We start from the raw sequence: 14,235 nt of genomic DNA, 5'->3' as shown, positions 1-14,235 counted from the left end.
TCGTACTTGTGAACGTTACTTTCATGCAACGATACTTCACGAGGACTATCGTTATAGCGTGGAATTACTTGTTCCAGTCCATACTGCCGCATTAGTCGAGAAGGACAGTAAAAAGTCAGTTTGGAGATACTAGGAACACGGCAATATGGAGTTTCATTCGTGCCAACCATCCTAGTAAGCCTCCACCAAGGCACCACCTAACGAATGGAAAATTCTCTCTTTGCAAAGAAATTTTTCCAATCTTCATACGACATGTTCGCAGAATAATTCTTCTTCCTACGGACTAAGTCGTTAGGGCCATATTTTTCAATGTCGTCGGGGGCTTCAAATAATTCCAAACGCTCCATCAACCAAATCTGCAAAACAAGAAAACAACAAGAATATATATATATATATATATAAAAAAAAAAAAAAAAAAAAAAAAAAAAAAAAAAAAGACTGCAGATTCCCGTGACACGGCAGTTTTGACCGTGTCACGGCAGACCCTAACCGTGACACGGTGACTGTTTTGTGTCACGGGGGCAGTTCAGAGCGTATTTTTACCTGTAATAGTACCAGAGAACCCTTCCTGATGGCTTTCCGGTCAGATTTTGCCTCGTCAAGGCCGCGAAATGTTTCTCCAAGGCACGTCGGCATAGGAGATCTTCAGAATTCTACATGCTCAAGTACAGACGCTAGACAAGCATGTCCTACCCCACCGTTTGCAAATAGTAGCTTGCTAAACATGCAAAAAATATATGCCCTTCTACGATATACATGATAAGATTTAGAGATAGGGCGATTAAAATATAAGTTAGCAAGTTTTTCTAAGTCTACTTCATTACCACAAACAATTCTATTTAAATCTGGATCTGTTAGATTCAGATGGCGTTCAAAGTCTTGGTAATAATATTCACGTAAGGTAGGCATGGCTATAAGATTCCTAGCAGGAAATCCAAAGATTGCACCAAATTCCTCCGGTAGAGGACATATTTCATCATAATCAAATTTGAAACAATGCGTTTCTGGACTCCAATAGTCTAATGCTGCTCTAAGAAAATCATGTTCAATAGCTACATGTCGCAGGGCTAGCAAACCCCTGACATGAAATAATTCTAACTCTCTTTTTTCAGCATTGGTCAAAGAATAAGACCAGTCGCGCAATGTATTATCAAAATTCTGAGACATGATTATTGAAATATGAAATTCTAAATTATTTTGTGTTTCGTAATTATGCACATCATGAATAATCTGGTCTTATTTTATAGCAAAAGCGCTCGGAACTGCCCAGAACTTATCTTTTCGCACGCGTGAAACAAATCGCTGAATGATACGCTTCCCGTGACACGGGAAATTCCACCGTGTCACGGGAACCTTTGCCGTGACACGGCAGGTTTTGCCGTGACACGGTAAACAGTGCCGTGTCACGGCACTTTACGCGCCTGATTTTTTCATCTTTTCCGTATCTATCCGGATTTTTTTTTTAATACTTTCTTATCTTTAACATTTATTTTTTTTAGTCTTTTCTGAGAGTTTTATTTCTAATAAAATTCTCACCTTTTTTATTTTTATCTTATAGTCTTCTCTGAGAGTTTTATTTCTAATAATATTCTCACCTTTTTATTTTTGTTTTATTTGTTTTGTTTTCACGAAGATTTTTTTACATATATATTTATTTACTCATCATTTTATTTTATTTCTTTTCTTTTCTTTCGGGGAAATTTTATTTTAAGTATTTTCTTTATTTATTTCTTTTGGGGAAGGTCGGTACCCTCCTTTACTCCACTTATATTCTTCGTCGCGTCATTAATAAGTACACAATCACACACAAAGAGTCTCAAACACACACTAACACACGTAATAATAGATGTATAAACTGTAAATAATGTATAAAGAGTTGTAATACAATATGTCAAGTGTCATCATAGCATGTACAAAGAGTCATAATACAAAAACCCTCGGTCAAAAATCTCTAGAATCAGAATCAGTCGCGTCTCCACCCTGGGCAGGTGGTTCGCCCTGGGTATATGGGAACGGCGAACCAAAGAGTCCCTCGACCATCCGAGTACGGGGAGTAGCGTCCCTACTAGTCCCCGTAGGCCCAGTAATAGTCAAGCTCAAAGCAGGACCTGTCCAGCCGGAGAACGGAGTAGACTGGCCCAAAGATACTGGAATCGTCGGCGAAGGCATCGTCCCATACAGCGGAACCGAGAACAAACCCGACACTGGTGGAGGAATCTCGGATAATGGGGCCGAGAATGAACCAGGATCCAAAGGAGACCCAAACTCAGGAACTGGAGGCTGTGAAAATGACGGACGCTGAGAAGACTGACCCTGCTGCCACTGAGCCTCCTGGAACGGCTGAGTAGTCTGTGGCTCTCGCTGAGAACGCCGGCGAGCCTCGGGAGATCGTCTACCACGACCAAGCTCCTCCTCGTCCGAGCCTCTGGGCCTCGAGCGCGAGCGGGACCTCCGTCGCTCCTGAAAAAACACAAAATCAAAAGATGTCAATGATACAAAATAAAACAAACGGTAGAAATAATAATAAGTGATACCTCAAGGACGTCGCTAGAGCTCCGACAACTCGCACCACGCCGAAGCTTGATAATGCAATACTTCAGCGCGTCCACCAGCTTCATGATTCCCATCACCTCTGGGCGGTTAGGCTGAGGATAAAAACAAAGAAAAATCAGTAATAAGCAGCATTAAAGGAGTGGATAATGCGTCAAAGAAAACTCACTGGCTCAAAAACCTCGGGCACTGACTCCTGCGCCTGTCTATAACCCTCCGGCGCGTCGGCAATATGATCCTCCGTGATACCGATCGGCCCAGGGTAGCGGACAGACTGAGGAGGAATCTGAATCCTCCCCACAGGGTGAATGGTCGTCTGAAAATATGATCAAATAATCAAGTTATTTGACTATTTGAAACAGAGACTAGCAAAGAAGATTCTCGAAAGAAATCATACCTCCGGAAGACGGGGCGGAGGAGCCAGAGAGGGAAGCAAATCCCGCGCGTAGTCGCTCTCCATGCGAACGAGCTCCTGCCACGGAATAGTGTAGCGCTCTCCCCTGTTAATCAACCCTCTGATCAAGCGGGAGTCCAGCATCGACTCTGGCGGAGAAGAAGGCACCACAAAGCGATCGCCGTTATGCTGACGGACGACTCGCTCCCCCAAATACCAGACGAAGCGCCCAGTACCAACCAAGATGGTACGGTACGCTGAAAGACGTAGGGCCTCGGGCAGGTCAGTCATCCCGGCCCAAGGACGGTACTGGACATCGATGGGGACCTGAAAATCATGAAGAGTTAGGCGTGAACGACGGAAACAATGTCAGAAGAAAGAATGTGACAAAACTAATCCTTACGCCAACAGAAGAGGTGCCACGGCGTAGTAGCCTGCGAAGTGCTAGAACAGACTCCACCCGCGACTCTCCTCGGTCGCGCCAGCTGGCCCCGACAGGAAAGTCGTGGACCGCTCCTCGACGCCGGCGAGGAGCCAAGCCTGGGAAGTACTCGTAGAACCATATCTGCAACAAAGTGATACTTAGTACACGAACCGAACAAGCCGAAATGAAACAAGAAGGGAAAAGATCATCACCTCTACGACTCTCCACAGGCCGTAAACGGTGATAGGAGACTCATCATTCAGCTGACGGCAGCCATGACGTAGGGATAGAAGAAGATCCGCGTACCCAAGACTGGCCCAGCTGTAGGATCCTATCTCGGGAATCCTGGCCAAAGAGGGGAGGTAGCAGAGGAGCACGCGTGAACTCCTATCAGGAGAAAGAGTCATAGAGATCAGGATCAAGATGAAGATCCGCACCCGCTGCTCGGCCGTCGTATCCTCCATATCAAAGCCACGGGAAAGAACTGAAGCCGACTCCGATCGTCCACTCCTAGGACCACCTCGAGATACTGGTCGAGTCCTGATGTGCTGAACAATCGGACCCAACAAATCAGCTACCTCAGCCGATGCCCAAGATAGATCGGACATCTGGCCTACTGCCCGATCAGTAAAGCGCATCCCGCTGATCATGCTGAAGTCTAAGGGGGTCACCGTCATCTCCCCCCAAGCAAGGTGAAACGTGTTGGTAGTATCCCAGAAATACTCCAACAATGCGCGAACGACCGTCGCACCGCAACCCCGGGGGCTGCGAAACCCTACAACTGCCGAGTAAAAATCGACCAAGCCGGACGACTCCCATAAAGCGCGCGTAGCAGGGTCCCTCGTAATAACCTGGTGAAGCCGAGGGATCAAATCACCGGCTCCGGAACCGTGCTGGCGTAGTGTACCATCGACTATGCCAGAGAGTGCGCGGTGAGAGACGTGGTTTTCACGATAGAAAACCAGCTGGTCCGGGGTCCATGAAGGTGGAACCCACCTATTCCTACTCGTAGATGTCCGAGGCTCGGACTCCAAGACGTCGTCGTCCATGTCCTCAGGGACCGTGGGAGTGTCCTCCCGAAAAGCCCGACGCCGGCCGCGGGTGGAAAGGTCGCAGTCTCGTCGTCTAGGCATGCTATTGTCAAAATCTAAATGTTTAGCATCATTTCCTAAACATTCAATTCGAGTTGCATATTTATAAATAAAAATCTAAATACTTAGCATCATTTCCTAAGTTATTTAGTTCTTTATTGAATTATAAATGTTTAGCATCATTTCCTAAATATTTTAAAATTGCAATCTAAAAACTTAGCATCATTTCCTGAGTTATTTAGTTGGTTATTGAATTATATGCTAAATTTTTACCTCAAGGCTAAAATTTGGCAAAATTATGGTATTTAGTTTCTCCACGACAAACTAATACTACAGTTCTCCTAGCCGCATGATACTATGTTCTCCATGACAGTATAGTACATATGCAAAATATGAATCAACACATCATTTCACAAAAATTCACCATTTCAAAGCATGAACATTATTTCACAAAGTAGCACCCAAAAATGGTGATTTGTTCAATTCTCCATCAAATCATGCAATTTTTGTCTCAAATTTCTCACAAACACACATGTATACATGTACAAATAAAATCATGGCAAGAATTTCAACATAAAACTTCAAAATCAAAAACCCCAAATTGATTTTCTAGGGTTTGTCATGAAATTGTTAATGTGAAGCAAATTCAAAGCAAAAATCAAAGGGACTTACATGAATGTTTGTAAAAGGTCAAAAATAAGATCGAGAAATTACAACGAAATTGATGGAATTCGAACTCCAAAACTCGAAAATGTGTTCCGGCCACCAGCACAGCTGCCGCGACACGGACAAGACTAACCGTGTCACGGTCAACAGCAACCGTGTCACGGCAAACCTTCAAGGCTGACGGAACTCCGGTGAACTGGACGGCAGCACAGGAACAGAAACAGAACTAGCAACGAAACAGCAGTAGCGCAGTAGCCAAACAGCCGCAGCAAAGCAAAAAAGGTGAAGAAAAAAAGGACAAAAAAAAAAAAAGAGAGAGGCTAACCGTGTCACGGTCGCCGTTACCGTGTCACGGCGAGCTTTGAACGGCCGGCGGTTAACGCCAGGCGTGGCGCGGCAGCTTTTGGAAAGAGAGAAGCTAAATTGGTGAATGGTGAAAGCAAATGTGAAAGCAAGAAGAAATGTGAAATGAAAAAATGGTGCACGCGGATTTAAAGGCAGAAAAGGACAAAAAAGAGTCGTTGTTGACTGATTCAAACAGTGAAAAAAAAAAAAAGAAAAGAAAAAAGGAAAATATGTGTCCCGTGACACGGGATACTAGTCCCGTCAGACGGGAATCCCTGACCGTGTCACGGGAACCTTCTGACGTGGCGCGGCAAATCCGAGCCTGGTCAGGGAATATTCTTAGCTTTTTGACCAGTTTGGCTGACTTTTCGAGTTTATTGGGTGATTATTTTTTCGCTACAGTTACGCGGAAAATCCCAACTGATGTTTAAGGGGGACTAAAATTACCATTTTACCCCTGGCAAGCGTCAAAGCCTATTTTGCGGCATTTTAAACATTTAATATGGTCGGATAATCGGCTTAAAATTGTGAATCATTTACAGCCCACGTTCGGGGATAATCGAACCACCATATACTTATCAATTTTTTTTTCGTCGGCTTTCCTCAGGCTTGGAAAGCGTTATCGGTGGATTTTTCTTCAAGTATAGAAAACCGCCAAGTCGGCTTTCCTCAGGCTTGGAAAGCGTTATCGGTGGATTTTTCTTCAAGTATAGAAAACCGCCAAGTCGGCTTTCCTCAGGCTTGGAAAGCGTTATCGGTGGATTTTTCTTCAAGTATAGAAAACCGCCGAGTCGGCTTTCCTCAGGCATGGAAGGCATCATCCGTGGATTTTTCTTCAAGTATAGAAAACCACAAAATCCCTTTGTCGGCTTTCCTCAAGTATGGAAAGCATTATCGGTGGAATTCTTCAAGCATAGAATGACACCAAATTCATTCGTCGACTTTCCTCAGGCATGGAAAGTATTATCCGGTAGCTTTCTTCAGGCTTAGAAAGCTACCAAACTCATCAGTCGGCTTTCCTCAAGCATGGAAAGCATTTCAACCAATGTCACTCGGTAGATTCCTTCAAGCATAGGAAAATACCAAACTCGTTTGTCATCGACACACTGGTGTCAGATAAGTGTTCTATCCCTATACTCTTTTATCTGTGGAATTAACATTTTTTGCAGGTATCGGCGTATACAGAGTGATTTAGGATCGCAGAACGTCTTAAATCATTCTCCGTCCTTATCGACTACTTTGACTATCGTTTTCGAAACTGACGTTTCTACAAACTCAGTCAAAGTGGGGGCTTCTGTAGACACCTAAAAATGTCTCCCCAAAACCAAACCCGATGATAAATAACCTTTCACCGCCACTATTGGTCGGGTTTAGTATTTAATCCCGAGAGTGCTTAAAAAATCGTATCTTATTAAATTCTTGTTTTTGAAAGGTCTATGGATCAGTCTTGGTGTTTGGTAAAGGCATAGTTTTAATTTGTTAATTAATTTTAAGCCCAAACCTTTTTATTTTATTATTTTTGGCCCAAATATTTTATTTATTTTTGTTATTTTCTTATTTTTAGCCCGAATAATAAAAGTCAGAAAAAAGCCCGAAATTATCAATCGGCACTTAAAAAAGCCGAAAGAAATTAGGGTTAAAAGTGAATTTAGACGGAAAAGTGGACTGGAACTGACCGTGTCACGGTCAAGCTTGACCGTGTCACGGGAACTCTTCCCGTCTGACGGTAGGACTTCCCGTGACACGGGAGGTCTGCCGTGACACGGGAAGTTCCGTGTCCTTTTCGCGTAAACCCTTAACGCGTTTTCCGTTCCGTTTTCTAAAAATTTCCCGCGACACTCCAAAACTGACCGTGTCACGGGAACTTGTACCGTCTGACGGTACAGTCTAACCGTGTCACGGTACAGTATGACCGTGTCACGGGATGCATTTTTAGGGTTTTTATCATTTTAGGGTTCCGTGTGCTCCCTCAGCACATTTCCAGCTTCTTCAGAAATGATATAGCTTTAAGTGTGTTGCATTCCAGCTTCGCTGTACTTCTTTTCCTTCTGCATTTCTGAGTCTGTAAGCTCTATTACCTACTACCTTAATGATCTCGTGGGGTCCTTCCCAGTTGGGTGCTAGCTTCCCTGCGTTTACTTCCTTGGTGTTTTCGTATACCTTTCTGAGAACCCAATCTCCTAGTTTGAAGACTTTTGTTCTGACATTCTTATTAAAAGATCTTGCTACTTCTTGCTGGTATGCTGCCATCCTCATTTGTGCATCTTCTCTAAGTTCTTCTACTGTATCTAGGTTGTGGATTAATTCTGCTTGGTTCCTTTCTTCTGTCATTAACCCATACCTTGCTGTGGGGAATTCTACCTCTGCTGGGATCACTGCTTCACATCCGTACACCAATGAGAATGGAGTGTGGCCTGTAGCGCCTTTTGGAGTTGTTCTATCTGCCCACAGTATGTTGGGTAGTTCGTCTGCCCATTTCCCTTTGGCTCCTTCTAGCCTTTTCTTCATGTTGCCTATAAGGACTTTGTTGCTTGATTCTGCCTGTCCATTTGCTTGTGGGTACCTAGGTGTAGATGTGATGAGGGAGATGTTCCATTCCTTACAGAATTAGGTGGTCTTATTGCTGATGAATTGGGATCCATTGTCTGTAATGATCTCTGCTGGTACTCCGAATCTACTTAGAATGTTTCTTTTTATAAACGAGATGACATGCTTATCCTTGATTTCCTTGTATGCTTCTGCTTCGATCCATTTCGAAAAGTAGTCTGTCATTGCTAAGAAGTATATTCTCTGTCCTCATGATGGAGGTAGCTTTACTATATCCATTCCCTACTTCATAAATAGCCAAGGCGTCAATGTTGGATGTAACTCTTCTGATGGCTTGTGTGTCAAGGGTGTGTGCTTTTGGCATGCTAGGAATTTCTTGGCGAACTCTGCTGCGTCCTTTCTTATGCTGGGCCAGTAGTATCCCATTCTGTGTACTTTGTTGGCTAGGTTCCTTCCTCCGGAATGGTTTCCACATTCTCCGCTGTGTAAGGATTGTAGGACTTGCCGAGCTTCTTTTTCTTCTAGGCATCGTAAGAAAGGTCCTGCTGCAGATTTCTTGAAGAGTACATTGCTGATCAGACAGTACTTGGAGGCTTTCTTAGCAAACGCTTGAGCTGCTACTTTCCCTGTTGGTTTTGTCTTGCCCAAGAGGTATTCTTTCAATGGTGTTGTCCATCTGTTGTCTTCCTCTTCTGTAAGGTTTGTTTGAACTTCGTAAACACTCATTGTTAATTCTTTCTCTATGGCTGGAAAGAGTACGTGCACTAGAGGGATAGTTCCAAATTCCTCTAGGTTGATGTTTGATCCCAAGTTTGCCAGGGCGCCTGCTTCAGTGTTCAAGTTTCTTGGTACTTGTTCTATTTTGAATTCCTTGAACTCTTTAATGAGCTTCTTTGCGACTTCCAGGTAAGCTATCATTCTGGCGTCCTTTGCTGCATACTCTCTGTGATTTGGTTTACCATGAGCAAGAAGTCTGAAATTACCTCTAGATGTTGTATCTTCATGTCCTTTGCAACGGTTAATCCTGTGATTAGTGCTTCATATTCAGCTTCATTATTGGTTGCTTTGAAGTTTCACCTTATTGCCTGTGCTATCTTATCTCCTTGGGGTGACGTCAGTACTACTCCCAAGCCCACTCCACGTATGTTTGCTGCGCCATCTGTGTGGAGTATCCATTTTTGTGTAGCTTTTGGTTCTTGTAGCGCCAGTACTTCCTTCTGTGCTTCTTCTTCAAGGATAGGGCTGAAGTCTGCTACGAAGTCTGCCATGGCTTGTGATTTGACTGCCGTCCTGGGTTCGTATTGTATATCGTATCTGCTCAAGTGTAAGGCCCATTTCTCCATCCTTCCTGACATCTCTGGCTTTCTCATGATAGTTTTGATGGGATAGTTGGTACGTACTCGTATGGAGTGGCTTTCAAAGTATGGGCGTAGTTTCACTGAAGCAATGAATAAGGCTAAAATGATTTTCTCTAATGATGTGTACCTCGTTTCTGCACTGAGTAGGGTTTTGCTAACGTAGTAGATTGGGAACTGTTCTTTGTCTTCCTCTCTTGTGAGAACTGCGCTAACTGTCCCTTCAGACACTGCGAGGTACAACTGAAGCGACTCCCCTTCTTTGGGTTTGGAGAGAATCAACGGGTTGGCTAAATATTCTTTCAGCTTCTGGAATGCTTCGTCGTGCTCTTGTTCCCACTTGAATTCCTTATTCTTCTTCAGTACTTCGTAAAAGGCTCTATTCTTGTCTGAAGATTTCGAGATGAACCTGTTCAATGCTGCAATTTTCCCTGTTAAGCTTTGTACATCCTTCTTGGATTTTGGTCGCTCTAGGTCTAGGATGGCTTTGACTTGGTCTGGGTTGGCTTCTATTCCTCTTTGTGTGACCATGTATCCTAGGAACTTTCCTGACTGTACTCCAAATGTGCATTTTGTGGGGTTTAACTTCATGCCGTATTGCTTTAAGATGGCAAATGCTTCTCTAAGGTCTTTGACGTGATCTTCTGCCTTTTTGGACTTAACTACCATGTCATCAATGTAGACTTCCATTGTGTTCCCAATCTGCTCTTCAAACATCTTGTTCACTGTTGATGTTTAAAGGTTTTGATGATGAGGAACTTAAGTTACAGCAAACTCATCTCATAAAGACTTTTCAAGTGTTTGTGCAGCCTAGGTGAAATTGATCTTGGAGATGGAAGAAGTAACTAAAGCTGAGAAGACTTGAAGGAGTTCTTTATCAAGAAAGTTATTTAATATAAAAGAAGAGTTCCCTAACAGGAACTGAGTTCCCTCACAGGAACGTTCCTTCACAGGAACTTGAAGATTGCTGACTAAGATCTTTGGAGGAACTTAGTAAGCGTGGAGTCCAAGTAAACCTACCAGAACAAGAGTACAGCGCAGCAATGTTTTAGTTAAGATTTTATCTTCTAGATTCATTGTTAAATATGTTAAGTAGGATATGCATGAAACTTATTAGAAGCGTGACAGTTAGCTTGGCAATTAAATTAAAATCGGGAAATATAAAAGATAGAAATCGGAAAAAGATTTTCTTTAAATATTTATCTCTTAAAATCAGTTTGTTAAAAAGATATTATGCTTTTTAATTCAATATTTCTATCTTATTTTCTGAAAAGATTTTCTTCAAAGGATTTAATTAAAAAAACCGTGTTTTAAGATAAGTTAAGTTTTACTTATTTATCTTTATGTAAACCTACTGTTTATACAGGTAATACTCGTATAAATAGTAGAGAATAACATGAGCCTAGGTTTTTGGTGAGTTTTATGCGTGAAGAATTTACAGAGCTATAGTTGTGTAAGTTTGCCAAGCTTATCATACTATCATATTAGTTTCGAGTTTCATGCATAGCTTACCTATCATATACTAGGTGTTAATTCTTGTATTTGGTTTCCGGTTTATTAGGGTGAGAGTATTTTTATCATTGCATACAGAGAGAGCTTCTGGTGAGAAGGGGGAAGATTTGTACTTAGGGAGTACGAGAGAGTTTGAGTGTGTGACTCAGACTGGGAAGAACAATGATCTGTTCTGTAGCAAGTTCGATTGGAAACTTGTGAGTAGAGGCTGATTTATAATAGGTTGTAACTTGGTGTTTGCCCTATTATAGTGGAAGTATTTTTGTTTGAAATCCCTAAGGTAGGGTCGAGGTTTTACTTCTAGTTGGGCACTATAAGGTTTCCTCGTAAAATCTGTGTGCATCGCAAGTTCCTATTTTGTTTTGTTTTATATTTGCAAAATTATTATTTAGGAACTCATCTACAATTCCCCCCCCCCTCTTGTAGTGTTCATCTCAATTAACAATTGGTATCAGAGCACGGTTCTCACGTGCAAGCAGATAATTTTGCTGAGTAAGTTCCTGGAGAGATGAATTACAAGGAGAAACTTGAAGAAGGGTACTCTACCCAACGTCCACCTATGTTCAACGGTAAGTTTTATGCCTACTGGAAGAACAGGATGGAGATATTCATCAAGGCCGAAAATTACCAGGTTTGGCGTGTAATTGAAACTGGTGATTTTGAAATAACTCAAACCAATGACAAGCATGAGGTAGTTTCTAAATCTATTTCTGATTATGATAAAGAAGATTATCAGAAACTTGAAATGAACGCTTTAGCTATAAAGTATCTGCACTGTGGACTTGGACCCCATGAACATAATCGTATCATGGGATGCAAGTCTGGCAAACAGATTTGGGATTTGTTACAGGTAACTCATGAAGGTACTAACGAGGTAAAACGTTCTAAAATAGATTTATTGATGTCTAGGTATGAAAGGTTTGAAATGCAATCCAAAGAAACCATAGAAGAGATGTTTACTAGATTCAATGATATTATTAATGAATTGAACTCCCTTGGCAGGCAAATTCCTATTGACGAACAGGCAAGAAAAATCCTAAGAAGCCTACCACAAGATGAACGCTGGAGATCCAAGGTTACTGCCATGCAGGAAGCTAAGGACTTTACTAAGTTCAATATGGAACAACTAGCTGGATCATTAATGACTCATGAACTTCATCTGAGTTCCAACACTGAAAGTTCCAGAAATAAAGGTTTGGCACTCAAGGCTGAAGACTCAGAAGGATCAGATGTTGATGAAGAAGAGATGGCTATGCTAGTAAGGAAATTTAAGAAGATGATGAACAATAGGAAGTTTGACAGGAACAAGAAGTATACAAGTTCCAGAAACACAGCGTGTTTCAAGTGTGGATCAAAGGATCATTTTATCAGAGATTGTCCTGTTCAGGATGGAGAGAAAGGAAAGACTAAAGGCAAGGAGCAATCCAAGGAGTTAAGAGTCTACAAGCCTTACTTCACCAAGGACAACGTTAAGAAAGCCATGCTTGCTGCTTGGGGAGATACAGATTCAGAAGAAGAAGAGGAGGATCAACCATCAGAAGAAACTGCTCATTTATGTCTAATGGCAAAAACTGATGAAGCTGCCAAACTAAAGGAGCTTGAGTCTGAGGTATGGTTCTCTTACAATCAATTAAAAAGTCTGTCTAAAGAGAATCTAATAGATACTGTTTTGGAAATTCAAGAAGATCTAAAAGAATTGCATAGATCCAAACATCTAAGTGATAAAGCTTTGATAACTTACAAATTGAACAGTGAATGGGTTGATAACATGAAGTTTGACATTCAATACAGGTTCTTCAGTCTGTTTGATGACAATAAAATTCTAAAAGAGACTCTAGAGAACTTAAAACAAGATAACATACTCTTGAATGTGGAATTGTCTCTGTTAAAACTGAGTGTTGATACTCCTAACTCTGAAGTTCTTCCACCGACTGATTATCCGAATTTTGAAAAATTGAAACATGATTTGGAAAAGTTAAAAATGGATAAGGCACGTCTTGAGGGGGAACTTGAGAGGGCTAGGAAAGGTAAACAACCAATAGAGTATAGAGTTCCTGATTGGATTACTAAGGCACAAACTAAGAATACTGAAGGTTTAGGTTTTAAAAAGAAGTTCCAGAAAGAAAAGAAGTATGTCAACTTGCCCAGTAGCATTGTTTGTTATTTCTGCGGCAATACAGGGCATAAGCAAGCTAAGTGCCCTAAGAAGGAACAAAGCACTCAGAAGAATATCAAACATGTAAAACAAATCTGGGTAAAGAAAAATGAATCAACCCATGTTACACAGGAACCCAAGGAAACCTGGGTTCCTTACTCTAACGTTTAAATTCTTCTCGCAGGTTCCAGTGAGGGGGAACAACACTTAGTACCTCGACAGTGGTTGTTCTAATTAGCACATGACTGGAGATAAAACTAGATTTCTCTCACTGGATGCCTACTATGGTGGAACTATGACCTTTGGTGATAATATGAAAGGTGATATAATTGCTATTGGCAAGATAGGAAGGTCACGTTCCCATGCTATTGATAATGTATTTTTGGTCGAGGGCCTCAAGCACAATTTGTTAAGTATTTCTCAGTTTTGTGACAAAGGTAACTCTGTTAGCTTTACTTCAAATAAGTGTAGAATCATCCACAATGACACTGGGAACATTATTTTAGAAGGAACTCGAAAAGGGAACACATATGTTGTGGATCTTAACGTGGTTCCTAACAGTAGTTTAACATGTCTTATTGTTATTGAGGATGATCCTCTTTTATGGCACAAAATATTTGGCCATGCAAGCTTTTCTTTACTTGATAAACTAAGATCTAAGAACTTAGTGGAAGGACTTCCTTGCATTAAGTTCCTGTATGATAAAGTGTGTGAAGCTTGTGCTAAAGGTAAACAGACCCGAATTTCTTTCAAGTCCAAAAAGATGGTAAGTACCAAAAGAGCTTTGGAACTCATTCATATGGATCTTTGTGGTCCAATGAGAATCCAAAGCAGAAGTGGTAAGAAATATGTAATGGTTATTGTTGATGATTTTTCAAGGTTCACTTGGGTTTTCTTTCTTGTAAGCAAGGATGAAACGTTTGATGAGTTTGTGGCTTTTGTTAAGAAAGAACAGAGAAGAACAGGTAATCAGTTGATACATCTTAGATCTGACCATGGAACAGAATTTGAGAATTCAAAATTTGATGAATTTTGTGCTGAGTATGGTATGGATCACAATTTCTCTGCCCCAAGAACTCCACAACAAAATGGAGTAGTGGAACGCAAGAATAGGAGTCTTGAAGACATGGCAAGGCCAATGCTGATATCAAGCAAGCTGCCCAGGAACTTCTGGGCTGAGGCAGTGAACACTGCAT

The 14,235-nt window shown here is 41.7% G+C and overlaps 1 protein-coding gene across 1 annotated transcript; it reads right to left on the bottom strand.

Moving 5' to 3' along the window:
* Positions 1–7,459: 7,459 nt before the first annotated feature.
* LOC145633199 (uncharacterized) lies at positions 7,460–10,089 on the bottom strand. Its single transcript, XM_081685475.1, has 3 exons — positions 9,095–10,089; positions 8,604–9,041; positions 7,460–8,033 (listed from the first exon to the last, which is right to left on the bottom strand). Exons 1-3 carry the CDS (start codon positions 10,087–10,089, stop codon positions 7,460–7,462), a joined length of 2,007 nt encoding a protein of 668 aa, XP_081541601.1.
* Positions 10,090–14,235: the final 4,146 nt, after the last annotated feature.

The sequence above is a fragment of the Chenopodium album genome, chromosome 1, assembly GCF_948465745.1.
Source record: "Chenopodium album chromosome 1, dcCheAlbu1.1, whole genome shotgun sequence".
Lineage (NCBI taxonomy): Eukaryota > Viridiplantae > Streptophyta > Magnoliopsida > Caryophyllales > Amaranthaceae > Chenopodium > Chenopodium album.
The sequence above is the reverse complement of the archived record's forward strand: the minus strand, read 5'-3'. Positions and strand labels throughout refer to the sequence as shown.

Coding starts and splice junctions, on each gene's coding strand:
- LOC145633199 (XM_081685475.1), bottom strand. CDS start 10,089: ATGTTTGAAGAGCAGATTGGGAACACAATGGAAGTCTACATTGATGAC. Junction 9,042..9,094: donor AAGATAGCACAGGCAATAAG/GTGAAACTTCAA, acceptor CACTAATCACAG/GATTAACCGTTGCAAAGGAC. Junction 8,034..8,603: donor TTTGCTAAGAAAGCCTCCAA/GTACTGTCTGAT, acceptor ATCTACACCTAG/GTACCCACAAGCAAATGGAC.